At 45.5% G+C, this 15,515-nt stretch overlaps 1 protein-coding gene across 1 annotated transcript in view; it reads right to left on the bottom strand.

The window, feature by feature from the left end:
- The window catches only part of LOC310775631 (dihydropyrimidinase-related protein 2-like), a gene marked incomplete at both ends in the record, with an annotated part of 20,038 nt that extends 10,479 nt beyond the window's left edge, over window positions 1-9,559 (bottom strand). The window contains 3 exons of the mRNA XM_083635788.1: window positions 196-380; window positions 830-918; window positions 9,284-9,559. Coding sequence (XP_083491914.1) covers window positions 196-380; window positions 830-918; window positions 9,284-9,559 — 550 coding nt within the window. The remainder of the gene's footprint in view (window positions 1-195; window positions 381-829; window positions 919-9,283) is intronic.
- Between the last annotated feature and the right edge of the window lie 5,956 nt (window positions 9,560-15,515).

Below are 15,515 nucleotides of genomic sequence, written 5' to 3'. Positions count from 1 at the left end.
GTAGTTTAGAAGAAAAAAGAAAAAATCCTCAACTTGAAATTTTTGCCAGTACCTGCAATTTTACTGAGGGAAAAAATCACATAAAATGTTGCAATTTTTTAGAAAAGCCACTGCAAAATCATACCATTGGTGATTGCAATAATCACAAATATTCCTGGAGGGACGGATTTATTAATATGTTAATAACCATCTCACTGATCATGGTGGTTCCCCCGGCGAGTGCGGCTCTGCTCGCGGTGTAGAAATCGTCCTGGGGGGTGTGGCCTCTCTGCGGGGCATGGAGTGAGGTGTTGGCGTCGATTCCTCCAGGAATGACCAGGTGACCGTATGCCTCCACCGTCCTCACACCACTCGGAACGATCAGGTTCTCTCCTATCTGTCTGGAAACACATTATTATTATTATTATTATTATTAGTAGTAGTATTATTATTAGTAGTATTATTAGTAGTATTATTATCGTAGTTAAAATTAGCTAAGTCGGTGGTGTCTGTGGTTGGCGGCGGTGTCTGTGGCAGCGGTATCTCTCACGATTGTGATGTTATCAGTGATGCCATCAGTGATGTCACTTGAGCAATTGTGTTGTGATCAGTGATGTAAGTGGTGGGAGTATAAGTAGGGAGAAGAGGACAAGTGGCGCATCATCTCCAGAGCATCCACCCTAGGATGTAGTAGTAGTCCTAGTAATAATAGTAATAATAGTATTATTATTATTGTTATTATTATTATTAAGAATAATAATATAATGATAATAACAGTAATATTAAGCGTGCCCATGAAGCATGCAAGGCAGCAAGGCACACTAGAAATATTTCTAGTAATAATAATTACTTGATGGTTCCGTCCTCGATGTAGATGTCGGCGTAGAACGACTGGTCATCGTTGACAATCTTTCCTCCTTTGATGACAAGACGGTCACCCTGGAAACAGACAACATGGTTATTCAGCTGCTACTCACTACATCTCCTCCACATCAAGTTTCAATACTTTATTGCCATTCAACATCGTTGATAGGAATTTGGTTTAGTGAGCTCAATCACAGAACACAGCAAAACATGAAGACATACAATTCCCCTCACATACTGTACGATGCACACATTCCATGGCCGCCCAATGCAAGTTGACGAGTCGAATCGTCAGTTGACAGATTCTTCAAGTTGAGCAGTTTTCCCCACCCCCTCAGTCAGTGTGCATTAAGAACAGGATAAAACAGATAGAAGCTTACAAAGTGCACAGAGGTAACATTTCAATGAGGACTTATAAATAAGGAGAATCCAGACTGGACTGCAGCAGCCCCTGCCTGGCCGGCCTTCCCCCTACCAGGCTGAATGTGGGTCTATTACATAGTACAGTACATAGAAAGCACACACACACACACACACACACACACACACACACACACACACACACACACACACACACACACACACACACACACACACACACACACACACACACACACACACACACTATCTGTCTCTTCCCATCTCGCTCTTATTGTGACATCGAGTTAACGAGCTCTCTGAGTCTGAGATAACGAGTGCTGATTGGTGATTGGCCGACACTGGAGCAGAGCCAGAGCCAGGACGCAACCCAAAATCATCTCAATAAAGGACGATGATACAGTAACCCTCTCTATGACCCAGATTACCCAGCCTGCCAGCAGTACAAGGAGTAAAAAACGAAGTGAATGGTAAATGGATGATCACAAAAAGAAGGAAAAAACCAATCATCTCTGCTTGAAGTTACAATTTGTGTGAGGTCTCCTGAAGGTTTAATATTGTGGTTTAGACAACGATGCGGTTGACAACTTTTTTGGCTGCAGGTTTACCATAGAAAGGTTAGCAGAGCAGCTATCGACAGGCTTGTTCCGGTTGTGTTATGGTTTCGAGTATTGCATGGAAAGACTGTGGGATCCATAATAACACATCAACCCTACGTCACTCACACCCCTGTCCCGTCTTACTGGGTCCCCCTTTTGACACAGACATTGATTGGGCTCTGTTACTCCCTCTGCTGCTGGCTTAGGGGACAACAGTGAGCCAGTTCTGCCAGATTGGACGTTTGCCGCCAATTGGGCTGGTTTGAATTGGGGGGGGTCTATGTGTCCATAGACCTGCATTTGCTTGGGCCGTTTTGTGTGCGTTTTGGCGAGTTTTGAACAGCCTTTAGGCTGGAAACCATCAGCTGTATCTGGCAACACTGCAATGAGCCCATTCTGTCTTCATGCGCTTACACAGACGGCACAACATCCCCGCCTTAAAAATGGCTAGGAAAAGACAGGGGGGGGGGGGTGAGGAGAGCAAGAGGGGGAGACAGAGAGACAGACAGAGAGAGAGAGGAAGAGGAAGAGGGGGGCAGAGAGAGAGAGAGGGGGGCATAGAGAGAGAGAGAGAGATGAAGACGGGGAGACAGAGAGAGCGAGAGGGAGGGAGGGGAGAGATGGAGAGAGCGAGAGAGGGAGGGAGGGAGGGAGGGAGGGAGGGAGACAGAGAGCCCGAATAGCAATTAATCTGTGATTGACAGGCTATGTGTGGCACTAACAGCATCATGCAGGCCGGACCAGGTCTTACATACCGCCGGTCTGGAGCTGCTCTTCTTAGCCTGAAAGGACATTCTTCTGGGTTGGGGGTCAGGTTATTCTTCTGGGTTGAGGGTCAGGGTATTCTTCTGGGTTGAGGGTCAGGGTATTCTTCTGGGTTGGGGGTCAGGGTATTCTTCTCAATTGATGCGTGGACAGGGAGGGACCATGCAGGCAGCCGGCGCCTCTTATTGTTGTTCCCTTTAGCTGGAGCACCAGCGTCAAGCTAGCCGCAATACATTAATACCACTTCTAGGCAATGTTTCAAAATAAAAGCCCTGTAGACCAAAATAATCTTTGGAAAAAAATCAGTTTTTAATATAATCTGCATTTTAATATAATGAGTCTACTGAGAACTAATTTCTCTGGGGGCGTCCGGGTGGTGTAGTGGTAGACTCCCTGCCTACCAACATGAGGGTCGCATGAGGGTCGGCTTGGTCGGGCATCCATACGGGCACGATTGGTTGTGTCTGCGGGTCGGAAGCCGGATTAGGGGTATGTGTCCTGGTCGCTGCACTAGTGCCTCCTCTGGTCGGTCGGGGCGCCTGTTCGGGGAAGAAGGGAACTGGTGGGAATAGCGTGATCCTCCCACGTGCTACGTCCTGCCGGTGAAGCTCCCCGCTGTCAGGTGAAAAGAAGTGGCTGGCAACTGCACATGTGTCGGAGGAAGCATGGTGCTAGTCTATGGCTCTACCCAGATCGGCGGAGGGTGGAGCAGCGACCGGGGCAACAAGGGCAAAATTGGCCAAGTACAATTAGGGAGAAAATGGGGGGGAAATCCAGAAAGAAAGAAAAAATCTCCAAACGTAGCCACAGTCAATCAGTTCTGTTTGCAAAAAAACACAAATAGACTACTCTTATTTTGAAAATAATGCACAGGTTTATCCCGTCTGCTTGAGGCTGACTGGTTCTCAGGACCGTGATTTTGTCTGGGTACCAGGCAGCAACGCCCCCCTGAGTGTGTGTGTGTGCGTGTGTGCGTTTGTGCACGCATGTGTGTGTGTGTGTGTGTGTGTGTGTGTGTGTGTGTGTGTGTGTGTGTGTGTGTGTGTGTGTGTGTGTGTGTGTGTGTGTGTGTGTGTGTGTGTGTGTGTGTGTGTGTGTGTGTGTGTGTGTAGGGAGGTTGTAGTTGCTGATTCAGCTTTGAACTGTTACGACACAAACTGTATTATGTCAAATTAACTCCTCTACCCCTCCAACACACGCACACACGCACGTACGTGGATGAAATGTCAACTGGTTTAATGATGAATAGAATTCCCTTACAGTAGCTAACTGTAAAGTTTAAATTTTTCATTATCATTAAAACCATAATACCATGATTAGGCTACCATGTTACTATGATCACAGTGCTATTAAAAACACAGTCTCCCAGACGCAGGCACGCAGCCTTGGTGAAATGATTTCAGTGTATCAGTACCTTTTGGGTCTGAGTTTTCAATATAAAACTTTGCAAAATGGTTTCAGTGAATCAGTACTATTTGTTTCCCTACCACATTTTAACAGTATCGTGATAATCCTGATCACCATGATAATTTCGGTCACTATAATCGTGATATGAAGTATTCATATCGTTTCATCTCTACACGCACGCACGCGCACATCGGTAGAGGTTTAGGGTGGACTTTTCTGAGGAACTAATTGTCCCCACCACTTTTTCGGTGGGCCCGAAAATCCGTGACTGATATTACTGTCTTTCGGAGGCTGTGGCGGGCTAATTTTTAAAGCTAGCATGATGGTTCTTATACCATATGAAACTAAAAGACCCAAGGAATCGATTGGTACCAAGCATGTCAACCTACCATGTCAGGAAGGGGGCTAATAAGGGGTCCTTGACCTCTCACCTCAAGATATCTGAATGAGAATGGGTTCTATGGAGCAATAGGGCTTTACACACCTTGAGTTGCATGCACCTTCTGTCAGAAAGGTGTCTTTCCCATTGAAAATGGGAACACATTTGAGTTTCTGCTCTAAGCTGTCTAGTGTGCTGTACTGATCTGTTTTACTCTACTCTACTCTGCTGGTATAATTGGTAAGTTTAGTTTGACTTTTAGTAGCTTTACTGTATTTTAAAATAAAAGTGTCTTGTGGGCTCTGATAATCAGCTGACTGGTATCAGGTGACCTCTTTCAACGACCCTCTGATTGCTGTGAGGGGAGGAGTCACTGTAGTTTAAAAGTGCTCCACCTGGCTTGCTTATCAGAACACATTTTTTCAACGACCCTCTGATTGCTCTGATTGCTACACCTGGCTTAGGCGGAGCTCTGAGCCCCTGCTGAACGAGTATTTCTTAGCATAGTCAGTCTAAAGCGGCAGCTGTAAAGCGGCACGAAGCCTCTGGCACGAAGACAAGGGAGTCTTTCTGCGGGAGTCCATCGAGGGGAGGCCAGATAGGGTTTTTACTACCTCTCTTATTCTAACTACTCATCTACCTAACTATGTGTTTTCTCCCGATCCCTGTTGTAACATCAGCCCACAGACGCCGTAGACACGGCAGCTTCAGGTGTAGTAACCCCGGTAATCTTTCCTACCCTAAGGGCGCTAACAGTCCTTTTACTATTGCCGGAGGTCTCTGGAACTGTCAGTCGGCTGTTAAGAAAACTGAGACCATCTCGGCTCATGCTCTATCTCAAACCCTCCACTTCCTAGCTCTCACAGAGACCTGGATCATTCCTGAAAACACTGCTACTTCTGCAGCTCTCTCTGCTGCTTATTCCTTCTCGCACACCCCTAGAGCCTCTGGCCGTGGCGGAGGCACTGGTATCCTCATCTCTCCCAAATGGACCTACACTGTCACCTCTCTCTCTCATCTGTCTATCTCATCTTTTGAGTCCCATGCAGTTGCCGTATCCCTACCCATCAAGCTCAACATTGTGGTAATCTACCGCCCGCCTGGTCCACTAGGCGACTTTCTGGACGAGCTGGACACCCTCCTCTCCGTCTTTCCTGAGGATGGTACTCCACTCATCCTTCTGGGAGACTTCAACATCCAGCCAGTAACCTTACAATCTCTGCCTTTCCTTAACTTCTTCTCATCCTTTGACCTTTACCTCTCTCAATCTCCTCCTACTCACAAAGCAGGGAATGTGCTTGACCTGGTCTTCACCAGATCCTGCTCCACCTCTAATCTCACTGTGACTCCTCTTCCTGTATCCGATCACCACTTTATCACCTTCTCCCTTCCCATCCCCCTCCCTTCCTCCCACCCATCTCCCCCTCACTCTACCACCACCCGACGCAACCTAAAAACTCTCTCACCCGACTCCCTCTCTTCTACCGTCCTCTCCCTGCTTCCCCCTGCCGAGCAATTTGCTCTCCTGTCCACTGACGAGGCTTCCACCACTCTTCTCTCCTCTCTCTCCTCCGCTCTTGATTCTCTTTGCCCACTCACCACTAAGCCTGCCCGATCTTCTCCCCCTTCTCCTTGGCTGACTGAATCTCTGCGAACTTATCAAACTGAGCTTCGGGCAGCTGAGAGAAAATGGAGAAAATCACATCTCCCGGAAGATCTCTCTTCCTACCACCTTATCCACTCCAACTTCACTGATGCTGTCTCCAAAGCAAAAACCTCCTTCTTCATCTCTGAAATCCAGTCCTCTGCATCCAATCCCAGTAAACTGTTCTCCACCTTATCCACGCTCCTCAACCCTCCCTCCCCTCTCCCTCCTCCCTCTCTGCTAATGATTTTGTAACCTTCTTTACTAAAAAGGTGGATGACATCAGCTCCTCCTTCCATCCTCCAGGCACCCTCACTAACACTCCCGACTCCAATCCTGCTCCTCGGCCCCCTGTCCCTGGATTTCCTTCCTTCTCTCCCCTCTCTCCTGATGAAGTGCTTAAACTCATCAGCTCGAACCGAGCCACTTACTGCCCCCTCAATCCTATCCCTTCCTCTCTCCTCCAAACCATCTCACCTATCATCTCTCCCTTCCTCACTACCTTCATTAACTCCTCTCTGTCCTCTGGTCTTGTTCCGCCTGCTCTAAAGACTGCAAGAGTCAAGCCTCTGCTTAAGAAACCCTCCCTGACCCTACTGCTATTCACAACTACAGACCTGTCTCTCTTCTCTCATTCCTTTCCAAAACCCTCGAACGAGCAGCGTCCGAACAACTTTCTCTCTATCGCTCCAAAAATTACCTCCTGGACCCTCTGCAGTCCGGTTTCAAGGCCTCTCACTCCACTGAGACAGCTCTTCTTGCTGTCACAGAGGCCCTTCACACTGCTAAGGCCTCATCCCTCTCCTCTGTTCTTGTCCTCCTTGACCTGTCTGCTGCCTTCAATACAGTCAACCACCAAATCCTTCTTTCCACTCTGTCTGACCTCGGCATTTCAGGTTCTGCACTCTCCTGGTTTGCTTCCTACCTCTCGAACCGCTCATACCAGGTCTCATGGAGAGGGTCCCTCTCCAGATCCTGTCCTCTTACCACCGGTGTCCCCCAGGGCTCAGTCCTGGGCCCCTTACTTTTCCTTCTCTATATCAGATCTCTTGCCTATGTGATCTCTTCTCATGGCTTTTCTTATCACTGCTATGCTGATGACACCCAGCTTTTCCTTTCCTTCCCCCCCTCCGACACTCGAATCGAGGCTCGCATCTCTGCATGCCTCAAAGACATTGGCGACTGGATGTCTGCCCACCACCTCAAGCTCAACCTTGGTAAGACAGAGCTACTCTTCCTCCCAGGAAAAGACTGCCCTCTCGCAGATCTCTCCATCTCCATTGACAACACCACTGTACTTCCCTCCCAAACAGCTAAGAACCTTGGGGTGATCCTTGACAACCAGCTGTCTTGCTCAGCCAACATAGCTGCTACAGCACGCTCCTGTAGGTTCTCTCTCTACAACATCCGCAAAATCCGTCCCTTTCTCACAAGAGAAGCAACTCAACTCCTTGTCCAGTCTCTTGTCTCCTCCCGCCTGGACTACTGCAACGTGCTCCTGGCCGGCCTACCTGCCACCGACATCCGACCGCTTCAGCTCATTCAGAAAACTGCAGCCCGTCTGGTATTCAACCAACCCAAATTCTCTCACGTCACTCCTCTCTTCCAGGAGCTCCACTGGCTTCCCATCTCGGCCCGCATCAAATTCAAGACACTGGTACTGGCCTACAGGGCAGTACACCAGTCAGCTCCCCTGTACCTGCAATCCATGGTCAGGTTCCAAACCTCTCAGCGCTCCCTTCGCTCCTCCACCAGTGCAGGTCGCCTCGCCCCTCCTTAGCTACGGGGGCTCAAAAGTCGCTCATCCCGATCTCGACTCTTCTCGTCCCTGGCACCTCAATGGTGGAACGAGCTTCCACCTTCGGTCAGGACAGCTGAATCACTGCCGATCTTTCGGAAAAGACTAAAGACACACCTTTTCAGGCTCCATCTGGGCCCTTCTTGATCTAACTTCGTTCTCTCTCTTTCTTTATTAAAAAAAAAAAAAAAAAAAAAAAAAAAACTAACCTAAACTTGTACCACTGTTCATTCAGAAGTTGTAGTTGTCATAGACTGTGCTCCATAGTTGATTGCTCTATTGCTGACAAAAAATGTGTTATTGTAAGTCGCTTTGGATAAAAGCGTCTGTAATGTAATGAAAATGTTTAAGCATTTTTTCAGTTAAGTCTAAATCTAACTTCAATACAAGTTCTTAATAAAAGTTCCAATTATGTTTTTATTATTTTCAGAATTTATTTTAGATTTAGAACGCAAATTGCCTATAAATTACTGTGCTGCTGTTTGGTCATTAAAAAATAGAGAGCGAGAGAGAGAGAGAGAGAGAGAGAGAGAGAGAGAGAGAGTCCCCCCAAAGATATGTCATTTTAGTCTTTGTTTTTGGATCATGTGAATGTTCTTAATTAAGAGAGAGAATTGAATGAATTCTGTATGCAGAATATATAAGGAGACAATAATTTTGTTTATCATTGTAACGCCACATCATAGTAAAGAGGATCTTAATGTGGTGTGTGTCGTTCTTCATTTTGCTCTCAAAGTGCACCAGATTGATGCATTTTACTTTAAAATGTCCAAAATTGCCAAATGTCCCCACCCCTTTCCAAATCAAACCTACACCCTTGCACACGCGCACACACGCACGCACACGCACACGCACACGCACACGCACACGCGCACACGCACACACACACACACACACACACACACACACACACACACACACACACACACACACAGCAAACACCCACAGAGCTTCTAACTGAACACTCTGCTGACAGCAATTATTATTCAAATACATCATAGGAATAAAGAGCCAAAGTCTTGGTTCTTCCTGTTTAAGCATAAGAACCAAGGGATTTCATTTGCCATTTATTTTTCCTTAGACATTGCATAAAATGCGTATAAAAATAGTTGTACTTGGTAAAGCCAGGCGATTCAGCTATTTAGAACTAGGAGAGTCCATAGAATATTTCACTAGGACCAAAACTTAAAAAAAAAAAAAGTCCAAGTGATGTGTTAATCTCTCTTAATTTCTAAATAGAGCTAAATCGTTTGGGTTGACCAAGTAAAACTGTTTTATAAGCATTTTATGAAATAAACAGCGGATGAACTCGCTTGGTTCATATGCCTAACCCAGAAGAGGGCGTAGCTTAGGCTCTCTATAAGAATAAAGATAATGATAAGAATAAGAATAAGGATGACAATCTTAAGGATAAGCATAATATTAAGAATAAGAATAAACAGTAGCAGACTAAAAATAATTTGTTTTACCTCTCTCTCGCTGTAGTTTTGCAGGGTGTGTCCAGAGGGGAAAACCATGGTCTGTCCTCCTCTTTGCGGGCCGCAGACGTCGGGGTCGCGGGTTCGAGTCCGGGCAGCGCTCCTCTGGACTTTGGGGCTGAACGACTCAAAGTTTAAGGTTTTGTTCTCGAACGCTCCTTCAACATTACAGAACATCCCTCCATACTTCACCCTCGGTCTGGGAGAGTCCGATCCCAACTTAGACAGCAAGGAGGCGCTGTCGTCCTCATACGTCCTGTCTGACATGACAGAGAGATGGATGGAAAGACACAGAGAGAGAGAGAGATAGGGAGAGAGCAAGACAGAGAGATTGATAGAAAAATTGAAAGATTAGTGAGAGAGAGGTGAAAAGGGAGACAGTCGTCAGTCGCTGGTCTCTCCTTCAGCTCCCCAAAAAGCAGAGGATGAAGAAAAGGAAGAGGAGGAGACAGAGAGAGAGAGAGCGAGAGAGAGAGTGTTAGGGTTAAGGAAAGGAGGAGAGAAGTCCTCAGGCTACAGATGAGGAGATGAGAGAGGAAGGACTGGATGACAGGAAAGGAAGGAGGCCAGGAGGGGGAGGGGCAGCCTGCTATCCAATAGAATGACTCCTACTTATATAGAATGACTCCTACTTATATAGAATGACTCCTACTTATATAGAATGACTCCTACTTATATAGAATGCCTCCTACTTATATAGAATGTCTCCTACTTACAGTATATAGAATGATGAAACTCTTGTCTGAACTTGGTCTTGAAGGAGAAGATAATCTGACAGGCGAGGAGTTCAGAGGACAGAGACTTTTCCACTCACTGACTTCATGTCAACAGTAATGAGCAGTGTGTGTGTGCATGCGTCTGTGTGTGTGTGTGTGTGTGTGTGTGTGTGTGTGCATGCGTGCGTGCGTGCGGGTGTGTGTGCATGCGTCTGTGTGTGTGTCTATGTGTGTGTGTGTGTGTATGTGTGTGCATGCGTCTGTGTGTGTGTGTGTGTGTGTGTGTGTGTGTGTGTGTGTGCATGCGTGCGTGCGTGTGTGCGGGTGTGTGTGCATGCGTCTGTGTGTGTACGTGTGTGTGTGTGTGTGTGTGTGTGTGTGTGTGTGTATGTGTGTGCATGCGTCTGTGTGTGTGTGTGTGTGTGTGTGTGTGTGTGTGTGTGTGTGTGTGTGTGTGTGTGTGCATGCGTGCGTGCGTGTGTGTGTGTGTGTGTGTGTGTGAGTGTGTGAGATATAGTCGAGTCTGAGTCCTGGACTCATTTTCAGGACTCGGACTCGACTTGGACTTGCAAATTCATGAATTGGGACTCAGAAGTTGGAGACGAGGACTCTGACTTATTTTGATAAAGGCCTATTTTTCTCTTTTTGTAGTACATGTAGGCCCTAATAATTTTGCATTTATTATATTTGACAATATTTAATTTGTTGCAAGGGCAGGCACGTGTGGTCCACCTATACATACTGATTCACACTCATGTTCCGTACTGTAGGCGAACTCTGGACTCGACTCGTACTCTTTTTGTGGTGACTTGGTCTCGTTTTGAAGATCGATACTAGCGTCAATAGGATTGATAGCAGTTTCAGTTTCTCTCTTCTACGTTGTACCCATCTCACCAGCTGTTCCGTGTCAGTGTAGCAGCGTTCAACTCAACTCAAAACACTGTTGATGTTGGAGAGGAGGGGAAGAGAGGCACACCGCTGCTGACAGAGAAGTGAATACTGTGATTAATACATGAGGTTTAAGGTGTCATTTTATAACATACCTGTATAACATTCTGATTATCACACCAAATCCCCACATTTTTTTTGCCACCATCTCTAAATCGGACCACTTTTATTTTTATTTTTTCCTCTGACTCACTGTATTCACTGCAGCCAGCAACATATTGCCAGACATTTTTCTTTTGAATGGTTAATCAGGCTCATTTATAGGCTATGCGTCATTTGCATTGAGCATGTTGTATTTGGGCCTGTAGGGGGCAGGATATGGGGTGCATTGAGCATGTTGTATTTGGGCCTGTAGGGGGCAGGATATGGGGTGGATCCACGTGCGTAATCACTGTGGCAGCAGGTAACTACTTGCAGGTGTGCATGTAATCACTGATAGGTTAGTTATTCCAAAACATGTTTTCAAATCAAGTTGTGTCTTATTGGTCCACTGAGTTGAGCCACTTCAACGCCAGTATAGGGTGAGCTCCAACGCATATCAGGTTACTCACATTTTGGTAGTTTCAGCGTAGAGGTGTAGATGATGGAGATGAGGAGATGTTGATTTGTGATGATGAGTGGGGAATGAGGTCCAAAAGCCAATCAGAGCTGAGTTTGAATCAGGCCCAGCTTGTAATGTGCTGTTTTGGTCACAGGGTCGATCTGAGTGAGTGAGTGAGTGAGTGAGTGAGTGAGTGAGTGAGTGCTTTTTTGGTCACAGGGTCAATCACTGTCTGATTCCTGTCTTTTAAATCCTCTGAGGACACAAACCGACAAGACAAATAACCACTGCAGTCTGGACTCTAGTTTCCACAAGTTTTAATCTTCAATCACTTTTAAATCCCAGCTTTTCCCAAGTAGCTACACTGAAGGAGCTTGTGCAGATTAGGGATATAAAAAATATCATCTGGAATATTAAAAGTACAACAGCAGGCTTTAGTTCTGTGAGGAATATCTTGGTTTACAGTTTGGACTTGAAAGTTTCTGCGAGTTAAAAAAAAAAAAAGGTTTGTCTGAAGACCTTCTAGCACAGCCTCTAATGAGGCTGTGAAGGACTGAACATGCGTGTGGTGGCCTACAGAAACCCTTCACACGGTGAAAATTCCACATTTTCATCTTTTGATTTTCCATAAATTAGAAACTTTCCCCTATATATAACTTTTTGAATGACTGTGATAGTTCTCTCAGATCAAAAGGTATGAGTATTTTTAATCTGTTGTGTGTCTAAAAGTAAAACACGAGAAAAATGGCTTTAAACATTCAACAATATTCTATTTTCTACAGTGGCATTCCACCAAAACCATCAAAATAAATACTTTCCTCTTTGTTTTATGAAAATAATGATTCACCATAAATACTATAGAGATGGAAGGAACCAAATCACTCACAATCTCAAAATAGCTGCAAAACCCATTTTCAACCTACTTTGGCTCATTGCCAACAATGTGTACAGTAGCAGTGGCATGCGAAGGGTTCTCCCAGACCACCAGTTTGTGTTTTCTGACCCAGAACAGCACTGAAGTCAAGCCATTACAAATGTAATCTGTTAAAGATTACTATTAGGAATGTAATCCATTGGATTACTCAAACCCACAAAAATAATCTGATTTTCACTTCGTTTGACATTTCTTTTTTGGTCAGAATAATTTGAACAGCAGCTGGCTGTCCTGGGTCAATTCAACAGGAACTCATCACTGTAACATGACACTTACAACTCATTTGTAATCTGATTACTGCAATCCCATTACACCCCAAGGAGAACCATACAGTAGACTGAATTAGTGCAGGTGCTACTATGGCCTTCCTACAATCACCATGGTGACATCGTCACTGGTTACTAGCAACTGCAACAACCTGAAAACATCCAAACATTTAACAGTGATGTAGGAAACCAACAGGGAGCAGTTAGGGTCAGAAAGTCTCTGTACAAAGTAACTGTACTGTACTAAGGAACATAAGGTTACTTAATGTAACTTAATGTTCTTTGATATCTCTCATTCGGTATCTCACCATATGGGAAACAACCTTGGTGTGACCGATCATGGAAGCTCCAATGACACCACGTCTGCTAACTGGCAGACCAATCCCATAATTCTCGCTTCCACGTGAAGATCATACCTGCTCTTATATAGGTCATCAGAAAGATGATTGGTCTGCCAGTTAGCAGACATGGTGTTATTGGAGCTTCCTTGATTGGTCATGCCGACGGCGTTTCCCATAGGTGGGATACCAAATGAGAGATTGAAAAAGAACTGTACTGTACAAACTAACCGTACTGTACAAAGTAGGCTAACTGTACTGTAAACAGATCAACTGGCCACTCGAACTGCCGTAGTTAACGTATACAATGTAGTCCAAATCAGAATGTTTGTAAACAAACTGTTGGCTCTACTTCCGGGTGGACAACTCGCACCTGTGCAAATTGTTTATTTTACGCAGCGGTAAATACGAGTCAACAACTAAACAAAACATTAGCAAGTAGAAGTACACTTAGAGAGTGCAGACCTACGCAAAGGCCAATACTCCAGTCTGCTATGATATGCACATTTTGTGAGTCGGATCATAAGCCTGAACCACCCACATCCCCCCAGCCACATCCCAACTACCCACCCCTCGAACCCCGACTCTCTCCGACCTTCCTATCCCCTAGCTACGGCTGCTTTTCACTAGCCCTGCCCCCTTTACTGAGCACGCCCCCTCACACCACCCAGATACACCTAGCCACTCTCCCTACCCACCCCTCGAACCCCGACTATATAACCTTCCTATCCCAAGCTATACTCCCATTTCACAGCAACTGTTTTGAGGTGGTAAAGCAGGAAGTAAAGCAGGCTGGCACTGGAACACCTAAATGGAATGGACCCATCATTAATAGTATTGATTACACCTGCTTTACTTCCTGCTTACCACTCCAAAACATTTGCTGTGAAATGTATAGGCTCTTTTCACGGCAACCGTTTTGAGGTAGTACAGCAGGAAGTATAGCAGGTGTAACCAATAACTTTAATGAGAGGCTTGGCACTGGAACATACTCATGGTATTGGTTAGACCTGCTTTACCACCTCAATACGGTTGTTGTGAAATGGGTCTATGGCACCTTTTCCCTAGCCCCGCCCCCTTTCCTTACCACCCCCCCTCACACCACCCAGATACACCTAGCCACTCCCCCTACCCACCCCTCGAATCAGGGGCGGACTGGGATCATAATTCAGGCCGGGCATTAGATACCAAGCAGGCCAGGCCGATACGGGCCGACGCGCGTGCCGGCGTCCAAAGGGCGGCGGCGAAAAATTTGGGGCGTTTGAAGCTCAATTTGGGCCGTTTGAAGCCCAATTTGGGCCGTTTGAAGCCAGATTTGGGTCGTTTAAAGCCAGATTTGGGCTGTTTGAAGCCTGATTTGGGCCGTTTGAAGCCCAATTTGGGCCAAGTCCAATTTTACAATGAGATGCACCCACTTTAAACCTGAATAAAGTAATAAAACCACTAGTAAACCAGTAGGCGGCGCCTGGCCTGCTGTTCAGTGAGTGGCCTGGCCTGGCCTGCAAAAAAAAAATAAAAAAAAAAAATTTTTTTTTTTTTTTGGCAGGCCAGGCCAGGCCAGGCCACCGGGCATTTGCCCGACGTGCCCGATTATGCAGTCCGCCACTGCCTCGAATCCTCATCATCATGATGTCAGCTAGCGACTTCTAACAACTTTCTGAGCAGCCAACAGTGTCTTACAGGTCAGTGATGAACATTATAAACAGCTGTGGTACCATAACTTCATAACGTGCAAGCTTTCTACAGTGACAATAATAGTCTGCTTTTTTCCTGATTTTGTTTGGGTCTAATGTTAATATGCTAACGCTGACGTTAGCACAGCAGTAGCTCTGTTGTGACTGGCACTGCACTGGGAGCTACTAAATCTAACCATGTCACCATACTACCCAGAGTGGCTTGCGCCACCGAAGACAGCCAAGCCGGGGGGGATTGGTGGGGGGGGGGCTCGCTATGGCTCGCTATTTTTTTTACCCCTAAAATAAAAACTGTAGGCTATTTACCCCTGTTTATAGCCCATGTTTTTGTGTCTTTTAATCAATCAGCCAATTTTAATTATATTATATTAATTATATTACATTGTATTATATAATATAATTTGATATATTATAATATATATCATATATATAGATAGATATATAGATATTATATACAATTTGATCTGATCAGTGTTGTACATTACTGATGTAAAATCTTATTTTTGGGGTAAAAATAAAATAAAACATTGAATACTACAAAATCTGTCCCTCACAAACACAACAAAGAAAACAGCAATATGTTTGAAAAGTCTTTAGGTGATTGATCTAATTATCTATTAGAAAACATTCACTTTAGTAAACGTAAACACACCTAACGTTATCTTTACAACTCGGCCTGCAGCTGCAGACTGCTCGTCTTTCTTCGGTGGCACAAGGCACTCTGGCTATTATGGTGGCATGGTTAGATTTAGTAGCTCCCCACTGCACTGCCAGTCCCAAGTCGTT

The sequence above is a fragment of the Poromitra crassiceps genome (genome assembly GCF_964638095.1).
Source record: "Poromitra crassiceps genome assembly, chromosome: 4".
Classification (NCBI taxonomy): domain Eukaryota; kingdom Metazoa; phylum Chordata; class Actinopteri; order Beryciformes; family Melamphaidae; genus Poromitra; species Poromitra crassiceps.
Note: the sequence above shows the minus strand (reverse complement) of the source record. Positions and strands in the feature narration are given on the sequence as shown.